The 27525-nt window shown below is 38.7% G+C and overlaps 1 protein-coding gene across 1 annotated transcript in view; it reads left to right on the top strand.

Moving 5' to 3' along the window:
* Positions 1–27525, top strand: part of LOC126428215 (aminopeptidase Ey-like) — a 265785-nt gene that overhangs the window by 54479 nt on the left and 183781 nt on the right. Inside the window, exon 4 of the mRNA XM_050090131.1 lies at positions 23251–23466. Coding sequence (XP_049946088.1) covers positions 23251–23466 — 216 coding nt within the window. The remainder of the gene's footprint in view (positions 1–23250; positions 23467–27525) is intronic.

Here is a 27525-nt window from a genome sequence, read left to right as displayed (position 1 = left end):
TACAACTTAATTATCTGCTTCTGCACTTCAAAGCTCAAACAGACGTCTGCCATGTTGCAGTTACTTCCTTGCCACTGCTGCCACCTGTTGAAGAAACATAACATTACTTTTTCACAGATATTTAACCTTGTAGAACGGGAAACAAATTGTCTATGACAGTTCAAAGTGTGTATACATTTTTTGATGCACCCTGTGTATGAGAATCCTAACTTGTGTTTCAGTGGTTTACCTAAGAATTGCCCCAGGCAAACAACACATTGCTTCTGTCACAGAGTTTGTGTACGTGCTTTTTCTACATCTATATCCATACTGTATGAGCCACTGTGAAAAACATGGCAGATGGTACTTCCCATTGCACTAAGTATCCAACTTTTTCCCACTCCATTCTTGTGTGGAACGTGGGAAGAATGACTGCTTAAATGATGTTTGATACCTCATATGCTGACTGCACGTGGAAAAGGACACCAGTAATTTTATTTTTATTTATTTATTTAACCTGATCTGATAGGAGCCAGCAGGCCCTCTGTTGCATTGGACCTGGTTTTAACACACACAGTATGATACCTTTTTTACATCATAGTTACAAAAGAAATAATATTTTTAATATGTCAGATAGTATTAAAATGATTTGAGTATTTATAGTCACAATGTAAGTAATATAGACAATGAACTAATACAGCTAATACCAGAAGTAGTTGTACTGTTGCTGCCCTAATAGTGATAGTAGTAGTAGTAGTAGTAGTAGTAGTAGTAGTAGTAATGACAATAACAACAATACTTATAGTTGCAAATATAAAAAGAATTTATACGAGGGTTGGAACTTAAATAGTGGCAACTGTTTATTCACAACCGATACAAAAGAGTTACATTCTTACACCTGTTATTGTCCTTAAAATTAGTCACCAGCATTGTGTAGAACTCATTGTCAGTGATGTGGAAGGTGTAGTATATTGTTAGCAGAGCCTGTTCTATAGATGGTGCAAATGGAGCAGTCTACTGTCTGTCAGATCTCTGGAACAGTTCTGAAGCGAATGCCATGAAGTTGTTCCTTCATCTTCGGAATCAAATCAAAGTCACAAGGACTTAAGTTGTATTACTGTTCGTTTTTGGAGCATCACCTGCGACCTGCTTTGCGAAAGAAGCGGCGACATTTTCTGTGCAACCCACCCATCATTTTGCATGACAATGCACTGGCGCATACAGCACAAGCCGTGGCTGCTCTGTTCAGTTGATGGGACTGGAAAGTACTGTACCATCCACCATACTCTCCGGACTTAAGTCCTTGTGACTTTGATTTGATTCCGAAGATGAAGGAACAACTTCATGGCATTCGCTTCAGAACTGTTCCAGAGATTCGACAGGCAGTAGACCGCTCCATTCGTGCCATCAACAGAATAGGTTCTACTAATAGTATGCTACATCTTCCAAATCACTAGCAACAGGCTCTACACAATGCTGGAGACTACTTTGAAGGACAGTTACAGGTGCAAGAATGTAACTCTTTTGTATCAGTTGTGAATAAATAATTGCCACTATTTAAGTTCCAACCCTCATAGATGTTCAAAATAGATGTTTTCTGATATAGTGAGTTATGAGGAAAGGAAATTTAAGACGACTGCACCAGCTAAGAATACTGGGAAATTAGGAGGCTCAGGTTGGAAAGGAGGACGTGCAAGGGTAGTGAGTGAATACAGGGACAATGGTAATCTTTACTGATGCTTCAGTAGCTATGTCACCAACTGTCTTCTGAAGCTGGAGTTGTTATTCAATTCTGTAACATAATGTGGGAGGTTATTCCAGAGCCAGGTTCCTGCTACTGAGAAAAACTTTGATAAAGTAGCTGAACAATGGAGTGTGACAGAAAGGATTCTGTTCTTTTGGGAATTGGTGTTTTTGCAATGTTGTTCAGACAAGATTGTTATGGTCGATGAGAGATATGAGCGACAGTGTATGTTGGTAAGGCAGTAGAGAAGAAAGAGGGTATGGAAATCTGTGTTTGTTTGCATACAGCCTGGATACTATGTGTAGCATTTGTGACATTCGTATGCTGGAACCAGTTATAGGATCACTGTTCACAGAATAAAGAGAACGGAGGCCAATGATTGTACACTTGTCTCTCTCATCAAACTTCTGTTTCATTTGTGGCATAAGAATACAATACAAGACAAAATCGAGAAATGTATTTTACAATAAAGCAATGAAGCCCAGGAACACACCTAGAACATCGATAGAAAGTATCTTGTCACTTCCAGTCATTTCACAACTACATCAGTGTCCAAATTGGCTCAGGCAGTTCACCATATTATAAGATACACAATTTATGTAATGACAGATACTAAAAGTATTATCAGCCAGTAGGGTGTACGTGGGAGTGATCCTTTGTAATTCCAATAAATGTCTGCCTACTGCCATCTTTTAAGTCCATAAATTTTTAAACTTATGAACCTATTGTAATTTCATCTTCCATGTAATAATGCTTTTAATGTTTTGTTGTAAAAAATTTATGTACTGAGCTTCTGTGAAGGTTACTCCCAAGTTTGAATGATCAGCTCAGAATGCAAGGCAGAAACAATGTGGATGATCATAATTTCAAAAAACAGATTTTCTACATTTAAAAATCATAGGTCCACGGAAATCAGATGTGACATTTCTGTACAAAGAACTTCAGAAACTATAGGGAAAGCATTTAATAACTACTTTATAAATGTATGTATAAGAAAATCTTAACATTCAGTCAGGTCCTGAAGCTTTATTCATTTTTTTAAATTTTAGCTGTATCTCAGTGCCATTGATATCGATATCTACATCACTTATCTTTGTAGTGGGGTGAGAAATAAATTGTGACAATACATTTGTGTCTCCCTTAGTAACAGAACATTAGATATGAAGTTCAGCATTTCAGCTTTGGCTCCCCTCAGTTTTAGTTCATGTGTCATCCGTGATTGTCTGCTCACTAATTTTATAGCCACTGACTGACAGCCTTTAAATATGACCAGATTTTCTTTGAGTTTTGTGAGAAATCGTTCAGTAGGAGTTTGCTACTATAGTCATTTAATGCCTCATGTATTCCCCTCTTGACAGTCATTTGATACCTCATGTATTCCCCTCTTGACACCCAAAAGTATTTCGTATTTTAGCATCTATCTCTCTATCTCTATACCCTTATGCCTTGTACACCTATTATGCAGAAGTCTGCCCAGTCCATGGTCAACTATTCTTTCAAACTTGGGTGACAGTTCTTCCTCTTCTGCCCAGAGATAAATGTTTCTGAGTCCCTGTTTGCGATTCAACACAACTGTCTCTTTATCTGACTTACTAAATGTGTAAATTAATTTATCTTTGTACTTTTGTAGTCATTGTTGCTGCAATTGCCTCACATCCACTGACAACAGTTTCAATGTGGGCACCTCAGAGAGGCCAGATCAGTTTGCTCCCATTAGGTCTAATGTACAGGCTATTTGAAAATGGGTGTATTTGTTGCAGTGGACAAAACTTTAATCCACCAATGTAGAAATTGAAGTGGTGTGTGAGCGTGTTTGGGCAACACTCAGTATAAAGCATGAGCATAAACTCGTAACCCTTCTGTCAACTCTCACACCCCCTGAAAACTTTAGACAAAACCTCACTTCACCAGTATGTATGTTCCCCAGTCATACTCTTTTGATTGGAGGAGACTTCGATCTTCCAACAATCAGTTGAGATGACTACTCATACAGTTTTTAAGTGGTGGGCATGACAATACATCCTGTAAAACATTACTAAATATTCAAAAGCCCACCCATGATGGGAATATACCATCTAATGGCAATGAACAGTTGTGAATGTCAAATCAAAACACCTTACAGCCATCTAATTTCCAAACTGTTGTTTTATTTAGCTACCAATTTTGGCGATTTACTGTGCCACCTTCAGGTCTCCTGGCCAATGTTTAGGGAGATTCTAATTTTGGTTCCAATCAAAATAGGGGCCAGACTGGTATCTGTAGATTTCTGTATGATTCAGTGATCAGTTCAACTGTTATCTGTGAAACAGTCGGTAGATGATGGTTGAGGTGATCGCTGCATCAAACAGAAATCTACAGGTACCACTGTGGCTCCTGTTTTGATTGGAACCAAAGTTAGAATCTCCCTACACCTTGGTCAGGAGGCCTAAAGATGTCATAGTAAATTGCTGAAATTGGTAGCCAAATAAAATAAAAGTTTGAAAATTAGACTGCTGAAAGATGTTTGATTTGACATTCTGTACTGAACAGCCAAGCCCCACAACCATCTCTGAAAAGATGGACATACAGAGAAACAGTTGTTTCCTCAATGAGGATGTCCACACGAATACTGGTATCAGTGATTACTGAAGTACAGTAAAACATGTAGAAAGATTTATAGGCAAAGAGGCAGAAGTGTGACATTACAAAAAGGAGTTCAAGACATTTATCTCAGAGTTGAGGCATTTAGAAGTAGTGTGGTGCAGGTTTAAAACAGTAGTAGATTATGCATTGGATAGATATGTTCCTAGTAGAACAGTTTATGGTAGGAGGTGCCATCCGTAGTATACAGTATCCATAAAGAAACTTCTAAAGAAATAGCAACTTGTGTAACATAGTTGTAAAACAAAACAAATAGGCATAAATAGATATTGAATGAAATGCATTTGGCTGTCAAGAGGGCAATGCTTGAAGCCTTCAGTGACTACCAAAGCAGAATATTATCAAAAGATCCCTCATAAATTGAAAGAAATTCTGGTCATACGTAAAAGCAGACAGTGGTACAATTTGTTCAAATACTTGTGGATAACACAGGATATGGAATTGAAGGTAGCAAAGAAAAAGCAATATGCTGTGCTTTGCTTTCGGATGTTACTCCACAAAGGAAAATCGCACCACTGGAAGAATGAATGACATAGATACTAGTGTCAATAGTGCTGAGAAACAGTCTCTCTTTGAACCATTGTATCTCAGAAAAACAGACCCCAGTAGTTGGAAGAAAGCAGAGGTCACACCCATATAAAAGTAGAATAGCAGATGCAATGCACAGAAATACTGTAGAATAGCCTTGATATCCATCTATTGTAGAATCGTAGAACACATTCTGAGCCCAGGCATAATGAAATATTTTGGAAACACTGGTCTGTGAAACGCAACTTACAGTTTCGCAATACGGCCTCCTGAAGACAATGGATCAAGGCAGTCCGGTAGATGCATTTCTTGACTATCTAAAAGCATTTGAAACAGCACCATAACTATACTTTAATAATAAGAGTGATTTCATGAGGCATCAGACAAAATGGAAGGAGAGTCACAACTAATGTAGATGTAACTTAAGGTTGAGAGGGTTTTAGATGGCTAAATCATAAAATCAGTGTTGAAATATATCTAGTTTTAATGTATCAGGCAACAGTTACACATTCTTGTACTTGGAATAATTTGCAGCCAGTTAAATAGCTATGAACATTTATTGTATTAACACATAACAATATTTTGTGATTGTGGGGATCAGAATAACATGGAAATGATTTGCACACATTTTGAGAACGTTTTTAATATGCTGTTGATGAATTTTCTTCCATCAAGAAACCTCATTTTGCATTGTTTGAGGGGCCCCTTACATGGTGGCTGCAAAGTTGCAAGCTCTGTGATGTAAAGGCATCAGCTGGCAAACTCCAAATGATGTTTGCTGCCATGGGAGTACTTCAGACATAATAATAATAATAATAATAATAATAATAATAATAATAAAACACAAACAAATACCTTTATTGAGACATAATATTGTATGTATAAAAATATGATACACAAGAGCATATTGTTAAAAGTGCATTCACAGCAACATAACATTAATGAATAACACAGTTATTTATTTATAAATCACCATGAAGGTACAGAAAACTTCACATTCAGACTTTAAAGGAAAAAATTCCAAATTTAACTACACAAAAATTATGTGCCCACACACTGTATAAGTAAGTATGTTACTATTCTGCACATAATTCTAATTCAAACATTAAATACAAGGTGGTTTTAATTAAACATTTGGTATTTGGGAGAGTTGCCATGAAAAAAGACTGATTGTAGGACAATGCAAATTTGTGGAAATATTTGTATGAACATGCAGAAGAGAAATAACAAAGTGTACTTCATCACTCCATAAAATGTTCCAAGGCCACATGTTGTCAACTTCAACCATTTCAGTAAACACAAGTGACAAGAGCATATTCTACTCAAATGTCTACGTTTCATTGCAAAAGTTGGTGAGTAATGTGAAGTTTGTATAGGTACCATTTCACAATTCTTGACACTGCTGTTTGAAAGGCAGAGCTTATAATGTTCAGCTATTCTGACACATCTCATGCAATGGTTGAAGATCACATGCTTTGTTCAGCATTCTCAGCCATGGCAACCGTAGCTTCAACAATTTATGGCACAATTGGCCATCAACCTCTCCCAGGAGCAATTCCCAAATTGCTACTTTGAATTTCCAAATCAAGTTCTTAAACTCTGGTGTAGGAAGGGGACCTCTCCATGTTCCTTTGATGCACTGATGCTCATTAAGAGCAGCAGTACAACTGCTGCTGTTTTGATAAAACAGCTTTACAAGTAAAGTTGTGACTTACCTTGTCCAGACCCATGTTGACTGTCTGCAACTGTAATGCCCACTGGTGCTTGTGTTTCAACCCTGTGTCCCTGTACCAGTACTGGCACCTAATGGGAGATCATGACACTAACACTACTAACAATGCAAATTCTGCAGTGCAGAGCCTGAACATCATTCCTATAAAGTTGGGTACCCATATGGTAAATATTTTTCCATTTACACTTGCTCATGTAGTGAAAGTTCAATTGTAACACCCACTATTGTAATAGGAATCAACGTTTTCATTTAAAGATTGGAAGACAATTCTTGTTTGTATTTCTTTTTTATTAATTAATTATCATTCTTATTAAAACATTTGTATTCCATTGCTTTACTTCTTAAAGACTACTAGTCCAACTACTAATTTTCAGACCTGTATTTTACAGCAGGGTTGCCACATGCCCTAGGAAGTGTATTGGAACCATTGTTGTTCATGCTGTATATTAATGATATCACGGACAATATCAGTAGTAACTTTAGATCTGTATATATTTATATTTTTATTCAAGTTACAGACCACAAAATTTTATTTTCTTCTCGAGTTCTTAATTTTGGTCAATAATGACCATCTTTAACCATAGTACTCACAGTTTGCCAATCATTGCTGACCAAACTTAACAATAAAAAAAAAAAAAAGTAAACTCATCCTTAACTGGAAGAAAAATTCATGAATATCTTCCTGGATCACTGGAAAAATATTGCTCTGGCTATTTTGCAATTCGTGACTTTTACATATGTTGCAATGATATCTATAATGAAATATTGCATGCTTTACCTACTGCTGAGCTTAGGTGATCATTATATTCCTATAATTTTTTACAGCCATGAATTAACTAATTCCAACTGTTACTTATATTTTAGTCATAAAACACTCATGTTGTGAAGGCAGAGCCTTACATTTTGAACATTTAAGGCAAGATGCCAGACTTTGCACCACTGTGAAAACGTATCAAGATCTAACTGAATATTTGCTTGGCTTTTATCAGGCAGTACTTTATCATAGGTAACTGCATCAGTTCATGAAATCATCAGGTTACTATTAATATTGTTTGAAAAGTCATTACTATGCAACATGAATGGGAAGAGTTCCAACACACAAGTCCTTGTGGCATACCTGAAGTTACTTCTACATCTATTGAGGGCACCATCCAAAATAAAACGCTGAGTATTCCTTGTCAAGAAATCCTCAGTTCAGTTACAAATTTTGGTTGATACCATGTATGATTGTACCTTTGATTATAATCATAAATGTGGTACTGAGTCAAATGTGTTTTGTAAACTGAGAAATACTGCATCTACCTGAGAGCCTTACTACGTGGCATTGCCACATAACACGCCACTGTGAACCAGTGACTATACAGTTTAACTCCTTTATTTCACAGTTGAAAATGTCAAGCACGTGCATTAAGTTGAAGAGAGAAATGCATCTTGTGGATGCAGCTTTATCTGTAAAACAATGAAATCCATTTTCAATCTTCTGGCAGGCATGATGTGGTCTGTAAGAATTCCTCTCCTGTGCTGACCTCTTCATCTCAGAGCAGCACTTGCAACTCATGCCCTCAGTTGTTTCTTAGATGTACATCAATCTCTGTCTTCCTCTACAGTTTTTACCTTTTATAGCTCCCTCTTTTTGTATCCCACTTGGAAGGTGGCATGTGGGTAGGAGCCAGAGCAGGAAAAATATGTCAGTACTGCACGTATGTAAAAGTGGTTTACTGGAGCCTGAATATATATATACAGAGTCATACATAACTTGTACAGATGAGCACAGTCTCAAGCTGAAGCCGGCCGTCTGTTCTTGATCAAATGGGCAGAATAAGGAGCAGAGCTCGTAGATCTGAACAGCGCCTGCTAGAGGGCGCTGTCGTCGTTGTCTGTCATAGTGCCAGCTTAACTGGCAGCTATGCCGTGGCATCTTAGCTATCAATACCACACCTCTAGTACCATGGAAGTTATTCCCTGATGTCTTAACACATGTCCTACAATTGTGTCCCTTCTTCTTGCCAATGTTTTCCTTGCGTTCCTTTTCTTGCCAATTCTGTGGAGAACCTCCTCATTCCATATCTTATCAGTTCCCATGATTTTCAACATCCATTTGTACCATTACATCTCATATGCATTGGTTATCTCCAAACATACGTTCTCCGAAATTTCTTCCTCAAATTAAGACACATGTTTTCGGCCAGGAATGCCCTCTTTGCCTGTTAGCCTGCTTTTTATGTAATCCTTGCTTTGTCCATCATGAGTTATTGTGTTTCGAAGGTGGCAGAATTCCTTCACTTCATCTACTTCATGATCATCAATTTACTGCCAAGTTCCTCAATATTCTCATTTCTGATACATCTCATTACCTTCAGCTTTTTTCAATTTACTGTCAGTCCTGTAATTCACCTTCACTTTCACTGACAAGGGAACCTCCCCGTCGCACCTCCCTCAGATTGAGTTATAAGTTGGCCTTGAAAAACTGAACACAGGTCAATCGAGAAAACAGGAAGAAGTTGTGTGGAACTATGAAAAAAATTAGTAAAATATACAAACTGAGTAGTCCATGTGTAAGATAGGCAACATCAAGGAAAGTGTGAGCATAGGAGCGCCATGGTCCCATGGTTAGCATGAGTAGCTGCAGTACGAGAGGTCCTTGGTTCAAGTCTTACCTCGACTGAAAATTTTACTTTCTTTATTTTCGCAAAGTTATGATCTGTCCGTTCGTTCATTGATGTCTCTGTTCACTGTAATAAGTTTAGTGTCTGTGTTTTGCGACCGCACCGCAAAACCGTGCGATTAATAGACGAAAGGACGTGCCTCTCCAATGGGAACCGAAAACATTTGATCGCAAGGTCATAGATCAACCAATTCCTCCACAGGAAAACACATCTTATATATTCTATACGACACTGGTGACGGCATGTGTGTCACATGACAGGAATATGTTGTCGGCCCACCTAACTTGTACACTTAGCGAATGGGTAAAAAGATTCTTCTACCTTGCCCGATTTAGGTTTTCTTGTGGATGTGATAATCACTCCCAAAAAAGTGATGAAAACATAAGAGTTTGTCACATAAACTAAAAATAAAAAATTAAACTTTTCACTGGAGAGAATACTTGAACCTAGGACCTCTCGTTCCGTAATTGCTCTCGCTAACCACGGAACCACGGCGCTCCTGAGCTCACATTTTCCTTGATGTTTCCTATCTGGCCATGGACTACTCAGTTTGTATGTTTTACTAATTTTTTTCATAGCTCCACACGACTTCTTCCTGTTTTCTCAATTGATCTGTGTTAAGTTTTTCAAGGCCTATCCACTGTGCCAACTTATAACTAAATCTGAGGGGTGTGTGATCAGGAGGTTCCCTTGTGAGTACAGTAGTGTCATCAGCGAATCTTATTGTTGGTATCATTTTACCTTGAATTTTAATACCACTCTTTAGCTTTCTTTCATTTCCACAATAGCTTCTTCAATGTATAGAAATGTATGAAAGCCATTATAGCATCAGTTTGATTGGGATCCCTCATGAAATCACACATAGCCTATGCTTATTGTCAAAAGTATAGTCATATGAGGCATCAAGTGAAATTTGTGACTGGACTGATGACTGTATAGTAGGGAGGACACAGCATGTTTTCTTGGATGGAGAGTCATTGTCAGATGTAGGAGTAACTTCTGGTGTTCCCCAGGGAAATGTATTGGCACCTTTGCTGTTCATGTTGTATATTAATGACCTTGTAGACAATATTAGGAGTAACATCAGGCTTTTTGCAGATGGTGCAGTTATCTATAATGAAGTACTATCTGAAAGAAGCTACATAAATATTCAGTCAGATCTTGATAAGATTTCAAAGTGGTGCTGAAACTGGCAACTTGCTCTAAATGTTCAAAAATGTAAAATTTTGCACTTCACAAAAGGAAAAAAAAGTTATGTAGTAACTATAATATCAGTAAGTAACTGTTGGAATTGGCCAACTCATACAAATAGCTGGATGTAAAACTTTGTAGGGATATGAAATGGAATGATCACGTAGGTTCATTCATGGGTAAAGCAGGTGGTAGACTTCGGTTCATTGGTAGAATACTGGGGGAGTGCAATCAGTCAACAAGAGTGTACATACAAATCACTTGTATGACCAGTTCTAGAATACTGGTCAAGTATGTGGGACCCATAGCAGATAGGACTAATAGAGGGCATTGAAAGCATACAGAGAAGGGCAGCACAGATGGTCACAGGTTTGTTTAGTCCATGGGAGAGTGTCACAGAGATACTAAAGGAACTGAACTGGCAGACTCTTGAAGACAGACGTAAACTATCCTGAGACAGTCTACTAACACAGTTTCAAGAACAGGCTTTAAATGATTACTCTAGGGATATACTACAACCTCCTATGTATCACTCACGTTGGGACCATGAGTATAAGATTAGAATAATTACTGTATGCACTGAGGCATTCAAACAATCATTCTTCCCATGCTCTGTACATGAATGGAACAGGAAGAAACCCTAACATCTCTGATAAAATGGGACATATCATCTGCCATGCATCTCACGGTGGTTTTCAGAGTATAGACGTAAATGTAGATATCTCACACTGTTTAGTTACTAGTGTGAATACTTATTGTTCATATTTCACTTTTGGGTCATGTTGTTTTTTTTCCCATAATAATGTACGATTTGTAGAGCAAAAACGTAAATGAATGCAGTAAACATCCTTTACAATGTATACTTGGTTGATAGAGACAAAACAGTCTATACCAATTACTGTACTGTATTATTTATGCAGTTCTTTGCCATCTGTTTTAGAGTTGATACCATAGCATAGAGCAGAAATATCTCTTAAGTGAGCAATCAGATGCAAAGAGCAGGTTTTAGTCATCAAAATTGATAGCCTTCCAGATCTTGTTACTTTGGTAAGGTGTAAGTTTTCATCATAAGTGTTCTGCAGATGTTGAATTTTTTATTTATTTATTTACACGTCAAGTTCCATGGGACCAAATTGAGGAGCAAATCTCCAAGGTTATGGAATGTGTCAGTGCATGAAATTACAACGTAAAAGTAATAACAGATAAAAATAAAATGTTTATGAACCCAAAAAAAAAGACAAGCCATAAGTTTATATAAATGTACTCAACAATATAACATAGGAATTAGCTTAATTCCTCAACAGAATAGGAGGAGTGCCCCACAAGGAAACTCTTCAGTTTTGATTTGAAAGCATGTGGATTACTACTAAGATTTTTTAATTTTTGTGGTAGCTAAATGAAAATGGATGTAGCAGTATACTGCACACCTTACTGCACAAGAGTTAAGAAAGTCCGATCCAAATGCAGGTTGGATTTCTGCCGAGTATTAATTAAGTGAAAGCTGCTTATTCTTGGGAATAAGCTGATATTGTTCACAAGAAATGACAATAAAGAATATATATACGAGGGCGGTTCAGAAAGTAACCTCCGATTGGTCACAGTGCGGGTTGTGGGGGGAGTAGCGATGCCATCTGTGCTTTCACGCACTCAACAGGTCAGTCGGCATCAAGTTGTGGTCAAGTGAACGTCGTACCTGCGCTAGTTTAGTTTTTGTGGCAGTTTGAAATGTGCGCTGCAATAGAAAACCCCACCAAATGTGAAGTGCGTGCTGTCATAAGGTTTTTTACAGCCAAAGGATATTCTGCAGCAGCTATTCATCGTGAGCTTTGTGCCGTGTACAGACCAAGAGTTATGAGTGAAGGAGTTGTCCGTGAATGGGTACGTTTATTTACAAGTGGACGAGAAAACGTTCATGATGAAGAGAGGAGTAGTAGACCATCATTGGTGACTGACGAACTCGTTCAGACAGTTGATGCAAAAGTTCGTGAAAATCGACATTTCTCAATGTCAGAGTTGTCTACTGGTTTTCCACAGATTTCTAAGACTCTCTTGTACGAGATAGTGACAGCAAGATTGGGTTACCGTAAGTTCTGTGCACGATGGGTGCCCAAAATTCTTACCGACCACCACAAAACTCAAAGAATGGCCTCTGCATTAGACTTTCTGTCACGTTATGAGGATGAAGGAGAACCATTGTTAAACAGAATCGTGACCGGTGACGAAACCTGGATTAAGTACGTGAACCCTGAGACAAAAGAACGATCAAAGATGTGGGCACATTCAAATTCGCCTACCAAACCAAGAAAAGCCTCGCAAGATTTTTCTGCCAGAAAACTGATGGCAACGGTGTTTTGGGATGCCAAAGGGGTGTTGTTGGTTGAATTCATGGAACGTGGTACGACCATTAATCAAGACGTGTACTGTGAAACAATAAAAAGGTTACGACGGGCTATACAGAACAAACGCCGTGGTATGCTGACTTCCGGTATCGTTTTTTTGCACGATAACGCCCGTCCTCACTCTGCTCGCAGAACAACGGCCCTTCTTGAGTCCTTCAAGTGGGACGTTATCAACCATCCACCTTACAGCCCAGACCTGGCGCCAAGTGATTATCACCTCTTCATGCATTTGAAGAAATGGCTCGGGTCACAGCGGTTTGATGACGACGAAGAGCTCAAAGATGCGGTCACAGGCTGGCTCCAGGCACAAGCAGGTGATTTTTATGCAGAAGGAATTTCAAAGCTTGTGAAGAGATACGATAAGTGCCTCAATCGCTATGGAGACTATGTAGAAAAATAGTGCAAAGATGTAGTTGTAAGATGTATATATTAAAATATTTTTATTTAACTTGGTGTATTTTTTTAAATCAACCGGAGGTTACTTTCTGAACGGCCCTCGTATAAAGAGAGAGACCAATGTCAAAATACCCGAGTAGTCAACAGGTGTCAAGAGGTCCATGCAATTACACCACTTATTGCCTGAACTGCCCATTTCTGAGCCAAAAATATCCTTTTAGAATGGGAAGAGTTACCGCAAAATATAATACCATATGACATAAGTGAATGAAGATAAGCAAAGTAGATTAATTTTTGTGTTGAACAGTCACTTACTTCAGATACCATTCAAATAGTAAAAATGGCAGCATTAAGTCTTTGAACAAGATCCCAAATGTAGGCTTTCCACAAGAGTTTACTATCTATCTGAACACCAATAAATTTGAACTGTTCAGTTTCACTAATCATATGCCCACTCTGTGAAATTAAACAAAACTCGGTTTTGTTGAATTGTTTGTTAGAAACTGTAAAAACTGAGTTTTACTGTGATTTAGTGTTAGTTTATTTTCTACAAGCCATGAACTTATGTCATGAACTTCACTATTTGAAACCAAGCCAGTGTTGCACACAACATCCTTTACTACCAAACTAGTGTCATCAGCAGGCAGAAATGTTTTGGAGTTACCCGTAATACTAGAAAGCATATCATTTATATAAATAAAGATCTGGAGTGGCCCCAACACTGATCCCTGTGGCACCCCCCCCCCCCCCCCCCCTCCCCTGCCCCTCCATTTTTTGACCACATCCCACTCAGACCCCACATCACAGCCATTCTCAACACTGAGAGTAATGACCTTTTGGTGTCTGTTGTTAAAGTAAAAGGTGAACCAGTTGTGATCTGCTTCCTGTATCCCGCAATGATCCAACTTCTGGAGCAATATTTCATGATCAACACGATCAAACGCATTAGTGAAATAAGAAAATATGCGTAGCATTCAAAACCTTTCATTTAACACATCCAGTACCTCACAGAGAAAAAAGAATATAGTATTTTCAGATGTTAAATGACTTCTAAAGCTGATCAATTATCTTTACATACACAGCCTTTTCAATAACTTTAGCAAATACTGATAGCATAGAAATAGGTCTAGAATTGTGTGCATTATCCCTTTCTCCCTTTTGATGAAGTGGCTTTACTACTGAGTACTTTAATCATTCAGGAAACTGGCCATTCCTAAAGGAAAAATTGCAAGAATGGCTAAATACAGGGCTAACATGTGCAGCACAGTACTTTAATATTCTGCTAGGCACTCTGTCATATCCAAGAGTGTCCTTAGTCTTCAGTGATTTAATTATTTACTCAAGCTCCCCTTTGTCTGTATCACAGTGGAGTATTTCAAACATCAATTTTGGAAACGCATTTGCCAAGAGAGTTCTAAGATTCCCTGTAGAAACTAAATTTTTATTTAATTCACCAGCAATGCTCAGAAAATGATAGTAAAATGCTGTACATATATCTGATTCATCAGTAACAGAAGTATTTTTACTATGAACTAACTTTATGTTGTCAACCTTGTGCTGCTGACCAGACACTTTCTTCATAACTGACCATAAGGTTTTAATTTTGTCCTGTGAATTAGCTATTCTATTTGCGTACCACATACTCTTTGCCTTCCTAATAACATTTTTGAGCACCTTACAGTACTGTTTGTAATGGGCTACTGCAGCTTGATTGTGACTACTTCTAACATTTTGATATAATTTCCACTTTGTTCTACGCGATATCCTTATACCCCTAATCAGCCACACAGTCTGCCTTTTATTGTTAGTGTCCTGTTTAGAGCGTTCTAATGAAAAGCAACTCTCAAAGAGCATGGGAAATGTGTTAAGGAAAGCATTATATTTGTCATCTATGTTATCGGTACTATAAATATCCTGCCACTCTTGTTCCTTGATGAGATTTAAAAAACTCTCTATTGCCATTGGATTAACTATCCTACATAGTTTGTAGTTACATGTGACGTTTGTTTGAGTACAAAAGTCTTTTAGTATTAAAATTTGTGCATCATGGTCTGAAAGGACATTTTTTACTAACAGAATGTCCATCTAATAATAAAGAATGAATAAAAATATTGTCTATGGCTGTGCTACTGTACCCCTGCACGATAGTTGTAAAAACAATTGGCATCAGACCATATGAATTTAGGAGATGTACCAAAATCCTTTTTCTTGCACAATCATATACAAAATTAATATTGAAGTCACGACATATAACTAATTTCTGGTACTTCCTATAATGTGAATCAAAAACCCTCTCTAGCTTGAGCAGAAATGCTCTGAAGTCAGAGTTATGGGACCTACAAGCAACAAAAATTAGAAGTTTAGTTTCACTAAATTCAGCTGCCCCTGCACAACATTCAAATGCCATGACATCTCTAGTACTTACACGTTAATCTGTCTAAAGTCTATGCTCTCTATTTGGGTTGAGATGACCTTGTGATACTGGTTGGCTGCCATGTTGTCCTCTGCCACGAGGCATCCCTCAGATGTGGTACGGAGCAACATGGGGTCTACAAACTGCTTTCCTGGCCATTGTCGACTTTCCATCCTTCAGCACTGCTACTCCTCATTCATCCGGGTCCTCAGCTGGCATTAAGAGGCTGAATGGGTCCCATTCCAGTCCACTTACCAAAGAAAAACACCCATGAATATTCAGAACTGAACCCAGGTTCAGCAGGCATCAAACATCATCCGAAATTGTACTGAATGCTTTCTCAGAGAATTATTTTAAACAATTAGTTCATGAGCCCACTCAAAGCGTAAATAGTTGTGAAAGCATACTTGACCTTTTAGCAACAAATAATCCTGGACAAATAGTGAGTGTTGTGACGAATACAGGGATTAGAGACCACAAGGCGGTTTCTGCTAGGCTGAATACTGTAACACCTACAACCATAAAAAAGAAATGCAGCTTAAAAAAGCTGATAAAAATGCTCTTAACACCTATTTAAGAGACAGTCTTTACTCCTTCTGATCTGATCAGGTAAGAGTAGAAAAGTTGTGGAATGTTTTCAAAGAGATAGTATCAACAGCAATTGAGAGGTATATACCACATAAATTAATAAGTGATGGTACAGATCCCCCATGGTGCACAAAATGGGTCAGATCATTGTTGCAGAAACAATGAAAAAAGCATGCCAAACTTAAAAGAATGCAAAATCCCCAAGATTGGCAAAGTTTTACAGAAGTTCGAAATACAGCGTGTACTTTAATGCAAGATCCTTTTAATAATTTCCACAACAAAATTCTGTCTTGAAATCTGGCAGAAAACCCAAAGCGATTCTGGTCATACATAAAGCACACCAGTGGCAAGGCGCAATCAATACCTTCACTGCGCGATAACAACAAAGAAGCCACTGATGACAGTGCCACTAAAACAGAGTTATTAAACACGGATTTCCGAAACCCCTTCACCAAAGAAGACGAAGTAAATATTCTTGAATTCCAATCAAGAACAACTGCCAAGATAAGAAACATAGAAGTAGATATCCTCAGTGTAACAAAGCAGCTTAAATCACTTAATAAAGGCAAGGCTTCTGGTCCAGATTGTATACCAGTCAGGTTCCTCTCAGAGTATTCTGATAAAATGGCTCCATATTTAGTAATGATATACAACCACTTGCTCACAGAAAGATCCGTACCTAAAGACTGGAATATTGCTCAAATCACACCAATACCCAAAAAGGGAAGTACGAGTAATCTGCAGAATTACAGGCTTATACCACTAATGTCGGTTTGCAGTAGGGATTTAGAACATATACTGTATTCGAGCATTATGAAGTACCTCAAAGAAAACGATTTATTGACATATAGTCAGCACGGATTCAGAAAATATCATTCTTGTGAAACACAACTAGCTCTTTATACTCATGAATTAATAAGTGCTATTGACAGGGGATGCAAAATGATTCCATATTTTTAGATTTCCATAAGGCTTTCGACACCGTTCCTCACAAGCAGCTTGTAACCAAACTGTATGCCTACAGAGTATCGCCACAGTTGTGCGACTGGATTTGTGATTCCCTGTCAGAAAGGTCACAGTTCATAGTAATAGGTGGAAAGTCATCTAGTAAAACAGAGCCGGCCGCGGTGGTCTCGGAGTTCTAGGTGCGCAGTCCGGAACCGTGTGACTATTACGGTCGCAGGTTCGAATCCTGCCTCGGGCATGGATGTGTGTGATGTCCTTAGGTTAGTTAGGTTTAAGTAGTTCTAAGTTCTAGGGGACTAATGACCACAGCAGTTTAGTCCCATAGTGCTCAGAGCCATTTTTGAGTAAAACAGAAGTAATATCTGGCATTCCCCAAGGAAGTGTTATGGACTCTCTGTTGTTCATGATCTATATTAACAACATAGGAGACAATCTGAGTAGCCGTCTTAGATTGTTTGCAGATGATGCTGTGATCAAAACGACTTTCAAAATGATTTAGATAATATATCTGTATGGTGTGAAAAGTGGCAATTGACCCTGAATAAAGAAAAGTGTGAAGTTATTCACATGAGTACTAAAAGAAATCAGCTAAATTTCAATTACGCAATAAGTTACACAAATCTGAAGGCTGTAAATTCAACTAAATACTTAGGGGTTACAGTTACAAATAATCTAAATTGGAATGATCACATAGATAATATTGTGGGTAGAGCAAACCAAAGACTGTGATTCATTGGCAGAACACTTTGAAGGTGCAACAGGTCTACCAAACAGACTGCTTGTCCACCCTATTCTAGAGTATTGCTGTGCGGTGTGGGATCTGTATCAGGTGGACTGACGGATGACATCGAAAAAGTGCAATGAATGGCAGCTCGTTTTGTATTATTGCAAAGTAGGGGAGGTAGTGCCACAGACATGATACGTGAATTGGAGTGGCAATAATTAAAACAAATGCATTTTTCGTTGCAAGGGGATCTTATCATGAAATTTCAATCACCAGTTTTCTCCTCCGATTGCAAAAACATTCTGTTGGCACCCACCTACATAGGGAGAAATGATCATCACGATAAAGTAAGAGAAATCAGGGCTCACACAGAAAAATGTAAGTGCTTGTTTTTCCCACGTGCCATTCGAGAGTGGAACAGTAGAGAGACAACATGAAGGTGGTTCATTGAACCCTCTGCCAGGCACTTTATTGTGAATAGCAGAGTAATCACGTAGATGTAGATGCAGGTCTTCCACACGGTAAGAAGGCACACTCATCACTTATCTATGAAAGTTGACAGATGCTGTGCAAAAGTTCAGTGGATTTTGTATGAGACTTTTATAGGTGTCCTAAGATTTACTTCCAGTATCTGAAATAAACTTCACTTACAAGCTTCTAAATGCAAATTGAAAAGACATTTTTTTCCTTATGGCAAGTTGCACAGTTCAAATATCTCTGTTTTCTTTAGATAGAAAAATAGTTTTATTCATCTTGTAGCATACAATTTCAAATCATTGTCAATTTGATGTACTGGAGACATATCTGGATGTTTACATTATTTAATGTACATTTCTGAGACATTGCTACACAGTTATATACAACAGTTTCCAGTATACAAAATTAAATGTATAATTTCCTTGTTCAACTGTAACACTGTCCTCAATTCTTTAAAGAATTTTTCGGTAAAATAGTAATGTTTCTACGATCTGGGTATAGAGTAATCTTTTCAGTGAACCTGACTCCATGTTAAATATATTACTGCCTTTTATTTTTAAATTTTTAAGAGTTAAATGTGTGTTGATTTTTATATAAAAGCAATAATACTTTGTATACTTAAAGGGAAGGAATAGATAGTATCTTTAGATTTTTAACAGTGGTCTACATGATGCCAGTTGTTTGGCAACACACACCACACATGTTCCTAATATTTTTTATTTTATTTTTTTATTGATTTATTTTTTAGTGCTGAGAGTCTCATTTGCTGAATTTCCCCAGAAGATTATGCCATAGTGAATAACTGAATCGAAATGAGTGATAGACTTTTCTTATGATGTCTGTGCTTTTTGGACCTGATAAAATATGCATTACAAAAGCTAGGCTGTTAAGTTTGTTTGCTAAACAGTCTGTGTACACCTTCCAATTGAAATTTTTGCCAAAATTTAGGCTTAAGAACTCCATAAGATTTGCTTCTGTGATACCAAGATAATTGCAAGTTACTTTTATTTATCTTCTTTCTAATGCTTTAGCTTCAAATTGCATCATTTTGCTTTTAGTTACATTTAGTTTAAAACCATTTTGATGGAACAAAGATTCAAGTTTCTCTAAAGTATTTATAACATTTTCTGGAATTCTTTCAAGCACCTCATTGTAAATTGTAACTAATGTCTTGTCAGCAAATAAAACTAAATGAGCATCAGCAGTAAGCAATACGGTATTTATGTAGAAAAGGAACAGGTGGTGACACAGTCTGTCATGGGATAACTGTTTTTAAGTTTTATATTGCACTTATTCATAATGCTGAGTGACGGTTTTAATAAATTGTGCTGCAGCAGCATGACGTAATGTGTTTCTACTATCACAGTGCTGTTGAAAAAATAAAAAAAAGTTGTACATTTTGAAACTAACACCTGCAGACAGTTTGCAATTTATTCTGTATCCTTGTCTTGTTTTTTTCTGATTTTTCTTCGTTTTTCTCTCCCTTATAAGCATTCTTGAAATTTTAACAAATTTACACTGAGATGACAAAGATTGTGGGATAGTGATATGCGTGTACACAAATGGCAGTAGTGTTGTGTACTCAAGGTATGAAAAAGTAGTGCATTGGCGGAGCTGGCATTTGTATTCATGTGATTCATTTGAATAGGTGTCCAATGTGATTGTGGCCACACAATGGGAATTAATAGACTTTGAACATGGAGGGGTAGTTGGAGCCAGATGCATATGATATTCCATTTCAGTAATCTTTAGGGAATTCAATATTCTGAAATCCACAAGGTCAAGAGTGTGCCGAAAACACCAAGTGTAAGGTGTTACCCCTCACAATGGACAGTCCAGTGGCTTAGGTCCTTCACTTAAGGAGCGAGAACAGCGTCATTTGCATAGAGTTGTCAGTGCTAACAGACAAGCAGCGCTGCATGAAATAAGCTCAGGAATCAATGTGGGTGTACAATGAATATATATGTTAGGACAGTGTGGCGAAATTTGGTATTAATGGGCTATGGGAGCAGATGACCGACACGGGTTCATTTTCTAACAGCACGACATCTGCAACACCTCTTGGGCTCATGATTGTATTGGTTTTGACCCTAGACAACTGGAAAACTTTGGCCCGGTCATATGAGTCGCGATTTCAGTTGGTAGGGTTAGTGTGTGGTACAGACCCCATCAAGCTGTGGACGCAAGTTGTCTACGAGGTACTGTGCAAGCTGGTGGTGGCTCCATAATGGTGTGGGCTGCGTTTACATGGAATGGACTTGGTCCTCTGGGTGTTTGGCTACTTGAAGACCATTTGCAATCATTCATGGACATCATGTTCCCAACTAATGATGGAATTTTTATGGATGCCAATGCATCGTGTAACAGGCCACAATTGTTTGCAACTGGTTTTGGGAACATTCTGGACAAATTGAGTAAATGATTTGGCCAACCAGACCACTCAACATGAATCCCATTGAACATTTTGGGGACATAATTGAGAGGTGAGTTTGTGCACAAATTCCTGCACTGGGAACACTTCTGCAGTTATGGACAGCTGTAAAGGCAGCGCAGCTCAGAATTTCTGGCGACTAGTTTAGTTCGTGCCAAGTTAAGCTGCACCACTATACCAGGCAAAAGGAGATCGTAAACAATATTAGGAGGTGTCTCATGACTTTTGTTACCTCAGTGTATTTGTTGTTTATCTTACCTAGCTCGCAACTGTGTTACTGTGAAGTTAGTTAGTTAATGTCCCATGGATAATTTTTCATGATAAATTGTAATGATGTGGAACAAGCATTTTACGTTCACATTGCAAATGAATTTGCACACACGGTTACATTTTGAACACGGACTGGATTGGGTCCTCTGGATGTTCAGCTACATGGAGACCATTCGAGTCATTCACGGATGTACTGTTATCGAACAATGGTCAAGTTTCTTTGGAAGGTATGTGAGATGGCCTTCCAGAAGTAAAGCAGTGAGTGCTGGATATGAGTTGGGGACAGATGTCTGAAGTTTGAGTCCTGACCAGGCACACAATTTTAATCTGCCAGGAAGTTTCAATTTAGATTATGTTTTTGGAACATCAGTCCTAGTTACTGTTATAGAAGTGACACTCTCTCGACCTAAGACATCGAAATTGAGAGGCTGTTTCCTTGAATTATGATCTGCAATAATATAAACTTTAGGCAAGATGTACTATGACTATTTGCACATTGCAATCAAATTGGCTAATACCCCCTCATTCTGAAAATTGGGATACCTATGAACCACATGAACAGTGTGTCTACTTTTACTAATTTCTACAGCTCCCATGTTCTTGTATCCCTCTCAGCTGAAATGTTTGGGGTGTGGGCCATGACATGTCAGTAGGTACACTATACTTTAAATCCCCCAGTTTGAATTATCAAAAATCTAAGTACCTTGAGGGCTATACATGTTTCAGGGTGAATATTTTAAAGGAGTTGAATAAAAAATAATTTAAAAGTCAACAACTTTTTGCTCGAACAGTCCACGGGTGAACTGCTGGTCCATAGTGTCAAACAGGCACAATATTTCAGCGATCAGACATGTCGCCATTGTCAGGTGTGCTGACGAACTGAGCTCCTGAGGGCGGGTGGACATCTTGAATCCCCTCCCCCTGCGAGATGTTCTCTCCGCAGTCTACGCCCGCGGCCGCGTGTCAGTGGTGGCCACTGAGATGCTGGAGTCAGCGACCGCCGACGCGCAGCCGTGGCCGCTGACCACGGAGAGAACACTTTGCAGGGGGAGGGGATTCAAGATGTCCACCCATCTTCAGGAGCTCAGTTTGTCAGCACAGTTGATGATGGTGACATGTCTGATCACCAAAATGTTGTGCCCATTGGACTCTATGGGCTGGCGGTACACCCGTGCACTGTTTAAGCAAGAAATACGCTGGGAGAAACTGAAGAATCACAACTACTTTTTGGTTTGCTAGCAGCATTGTTAGAAACTAGCTTAAAATAAAAATTGGGTATTAATGAAAGAAGCATATAGCCTGTTTTTGAAACATGATTTTATTTAAGGAAGAAGAAACTGAGGACAATATCAATAAATGCAATGCAAAAAGTTGGAAAGACTGTTTATTCATTATCTGCAGTAGATAGCTTTGCAACCACATAATTCTGGAAACATTATTCTACACTGGTATTAACTTAGCCAAGAATAACAATGTTAATATGACCTAGTTGTTAACACTGAGACATGCTGGCTCCTGTTTACCATTCTTAATTGCATGTTGTAGTATCAAAAACACAGAAAATGTTTTGCGGTTTTGTTCTGTGTATTATGATTGGAACAGTGATTACACTGTGGGCTGCACGAAATTAGTCCACAGGACATGTGCGACTTGAGAGTTGCAGGTTGATGACCAACACTGTATATTGTTCTGAAGCATACCCAGAGCCTTTTTCTAAATGTAACATTTTTGTTGTGAAAAAATGCTTTCATAATGATCCATTTTTGTACAATTTGATTTAAAAAATGTCATTTGATGACACATTGTACGAAAGTATAGTTGCCTAAATTTCTTTTCTGAAGGAATAAAAACATTGAGATTAATATGAGAAAAGCACTAATACTCTAGGATAGAATATTAAAAGTTAAATTTGTTTTTGAAAATAAATTTTATGGACCACATAAATTTCATTGCCAAATGTATCCATCCAATGTTCTAAGTCAGCTGTAAGCTGCCTTCAGTATTGTTCACATTTTCCTTACTCTTCTCTTCAGCCACCCACTCATTCCCTCACGTTCTCAGATTTGCTTTACGTGTGGAGCCTAACTTTTGAATTGCACCACACAGGCAGACTACAGAGGCTGGCAACTGTGGCAGGTCTGAAGCACTGGCAGTGGTAGACCAGTGGGCAGACCCTGTACAGGAAACATACACTGTGCGTGTGTCTCCAGCCCTGCAGCCGGGGGCCCGCTATGTACTGTCGGTGCCATTCCGAGGACAGTTGCAGGAGGCGACACTAACAGGCTTTTACCGCACTTCCTACATGGAGGATGGACGCACCAAGTAAGTCTTCAGCTTGTTGGCTACATTTCACTGAGCACACTGTGTAATAATCTGAATTTCAGCATCTTTCCTTCCTATAACAAAACACTTACTCAGTTAACTAACTCATAAATTAAATACACCACTACATAGCGTAAACTGAAAGAAAACTGACATGAATAATTGATTATTTCTGGTATATTACAGTTTTCTGTATTGTCACAATGTTTGCAGAAAAATAAAAAAATAAAATGTTCAAATGTGTGTGAAATCTTATGGGACTTAACTGCTAAGGTCATCAGTCCCTAAGCTTACACACTGCTTAACCTAAATTATCCTGAGCACAAACACACACACCCATGCTCAAGGGAGGACTCGAACCTCCACCGGGACCAGCTGCACAGCCTACGACTGCAGCACCTTAGACTGCTCGGGTAATCCCGCGTGGCACAAAAAAATAAATAACAGGATAGTTATAATGGTGCATACTAAATCCTTAGAAATTACCCAAACAAAATGGAGCCAACTTGACCATTACAAGTGTGATACCCAATCTCTACAGGGTGAATCACCTAAAACTTGCACCGCAGATATTGTGGAAATGGGAAGCGCTACTGACGTGTAGTTTTCACACAGTCAATTGATAGTCAGGGGCTTGTATTGTTAGCCAATAAACAGATTCTAATAATACTTAGACAGTGTATTTTTTGTGCAAACATATGCATTTTAAATGGAATAATCTCTACTGACACTAACAAGCTAAAAGTATGGTAATTTGAATATCGGTGATGTTTGTTGCAGGATTCTAGTGTGAATCATTTATGAGACATTGTATTTTGAAAAGTTTCTACACTGAAACTTGTTTGTCCCATTCAACCTGCGCAATTGCTAGGTATGATATTGTTATGTTTGCTTAGTGTGCTTGTATGTTCCTTGAGTGTCCTGTGGCTTACTAGTCAGTTAGTGTGTGACATTCCAAGCTGTAGGTCGTGAGTGGACAATGGGGATTACCAATGCAGAAAAAGCTGATATGCTCGTGATGTATGCAGAGTGATGGGAGAGTGCAGTTCATTCTTGTACAGTGTATGTGGTAAGATATGCCAATAGATGTTAACCAACTTGGGGATTATTATCAATCTCTTCAACCAGTTACGTGGAAATAGTAGTGTAATACCTATGCAACATAACAGAAGGAAACAAATGATGACAGAAGAGGGGGAGGGCGGGGGGATTAATGTTCTTCCAGCTGTTACAGTTGATTTCCGTGTTAGCTTCCGATCACACAAAGAAGTGGTGTGAGTCAGCCCAATTTCCTATGCATTCTCCATTGGCAGAGGTTCCATCCTTATCACATGCTTACTCTATCAAGGACTCCAAGAAACAATTATGAGAATTGTGTTACTTCTGCACATGGGTATTAAGACAGGATCCAGATGCATCATGTATCTTGTTTAGTGCAGAAGCCACATTTATCAATCACGGCCAGCTTAGCAGCTAAAACTTGCACTATTGGTCTGTTGACAATCCCCGTTGGCTTCGTCGGGAGGAACATCAGCATCCGTGGAGTGTAAACATGTGGTGTTGGATAGAGAGCTGTTTCATGCCTACAGACTATTTTTCTGCAGGGAAAGATGAAAGATACTGTCTACAAGGACATACCAACTACACCTCATGATATGCAATGTTGTATTATATTGCAACCTGCTCGGACATCTCCTCTGAAATGCAGCACGTGTGCAGCAGTCCTTTCATACCAGACTGGACGCGTGCATTGCTGCTGCCTAGGATCATTTTGAACACAACCTCTGATGATCAATTGTCTCATTATTGATTAGAATTCCCATAGCTAGGGTATGCACTCAGTTTTTCTTCAGTGTGTGCTACCACAGGTATTGCACAAGTGTCGGTGTGGCAACTTTTCAAAATAAGATATCTCGAAAATAAGTCACCCTAGAATCCTACCACAAACACCCCTGACATTCTAATTACACTACTTTTAGTTTGTTAATGTCAGTAGGGATTGTTGCACTTCAAAAAGTGTATGTTTGCACAAAAATACACTTTCTAAATATTATTACAATTTTATATATAAAAACAAAGATGAGGTGACTTACCGAACGAAAGTGCTGGCAGGTCGATAGACACACAAACAAACACAAACATACACACAAAATTCAAGCTTTCGCAACAAACTGTTGCCTCATCAGGAAAGAGGGAAGGAGAGGGGAAGACAAAAGGAAGTGGGTTTTAAGGGAGAGGGTAAGGAGTCATTCCAATCCCGGGAACGGAAAGACTTACCTTAGGGGGAAAAAAGGACAGGTATACACTCGCACACACGCACATATCCATCCACACATACAGACACAAGCAGCTGTGTGCTTGTGTCTGTATGTGTGGATGGATATGTGTGTGTGTGCAAGTGTATCCCCGTCCTTTTTTCCCCCTAAGCTAAGTCTTTCCGCTCCCGGGATTGGAATGACTCCTTACCCTCTCCCTTAAAACCCACTTCCTTTTGTCTTCCCCTCTCCTTCCCTCTTTCCTGATGAGGCAACAGTTTGTTGCGAAAGCTTGAATTTTGTGTGTCTGTTTGTGTTTGTTTGTGTGTCTATCGACCTGCCAGCGCTTTCGTTCGGTAAGTCACCTCATCTTTGTTTTTATATATAATTTTTCCCACGTTGTGGCGAAATAAATAAAAAACATTTTACATTTTAAATTCCACGTCATTGTTGATTTAATCAGAGTTCTCACCTTAGACGTAGAATTAGTCCTTCTGCCACAATATTAATTCATTAGTCGCCATCGATGTTCTTCTCTTTGTTGACCGTGTGTACCATCATGAGTCGGCATCGGTTCACTTCACGAAGACGGTGGAAACCAAGGAATACTATGCTACATCGCTACAAATAATTTTCGTAACACTTCGATACTTTTCACTATTTTTTATTCACAACACAATAAGACTTGCTGTGCTCGTCGCACAAACCATAATTACCAACCATATGGCTGCCTTTCCGCACAGTCCAAAAATCACGTCCATCCTCCACAAGGCAACAATCGAAAGTGTCCCTTAGCTCCTTGGAGTATCAAACAAAAGAGAACCCAATGTGAACTTTACAAAGATTATAGTATACATGCCTCTCAATTTATCTTTGGCGCAGCTTTTAAGATATTGTATGTCTCTGCATAGGAATGTGTCATTACAACTGCCCCCCTACTGTATACTGTCACTAGAAAATTTTATTTGATTGACAGGATACAGTAGTCGACCTTGCAATTGATAGGTTTGGGGGTCTTTTATTTACAAACTTCATTTTTATTGTCTCATTTTCATGGCACTGTGAATTCTTTGGTATTTCTGAGTGTGTGTCAGTTTTTTGGTATACTTATGCTAATATTTACAAACCTTAATCCTAATATACAAAGTTCTGGTTAATACTGAGAAAATGACATCATGTAGTAAAGTTTGTACAATAAAATATACACTGAATACAACGTTACATACAAATGTTTCCTTCCTCATCAGAGGTGAAAATTAAGTCCTTGTATTGCCTTCTGTATTTATTCTGGGGCGACGAGCTTTGTTCGCTAGCCCGTGTTGAATATGGGCGGGTGATACACGCGCCTGATTGTTTGGTCGTCCGTTAGCGGGCGACGTTGGTTGAATGCTCGCGCCAGTGCACTGAATATACACCGACGTGCGGGTACCGTCGAGACTTCCGAACCTCAGTATGCGTGTGCTTTTTGTAGTTCCTTCCAGTACTTAGACTGGATACGACGAGGTACATTGGAATATGTGCCCCGAAGAACACACCACACTACGTGCGAGGCGGAGGACGATCCCGTCGATGCAGCTCCTGGTAAGAAGCGTACCGTGTCAAACTTGTTTGGCATTGTCCTTTCCTACTGTGACGCCATGGGTCGTTTGACGATACAAGCTTCAATTTTCGATGTCACTTGTTTAGGCTCGCTGACACTTGCAACGTAGCACTACTTTGCACAATTTTAATTTCTACACACACCACTTTAACCACGAGTATTGCGATCGAAACTTCCTTTTCACTACACTTTTTTTCTTCGCAT

The sequence above is a fragment of the Schistocerca serialis genome, chromosome 12, assembly GCF_023864345.2.
Source record: "Schistocerca serialis cubense isolate TAMUIC-IGC-003099 chromosome 12, iqSchSeri2.2, whole genome shotgun sequence".
NCBI lineage: Eukaryota > Metazoa > Arthropoda > Insecta > Orthoptera > Acrididae > Schistocerca > Schistocerca serialis.
This window is presented reverse-complemented; position numbering and strand designations above follow the sequence as displayed.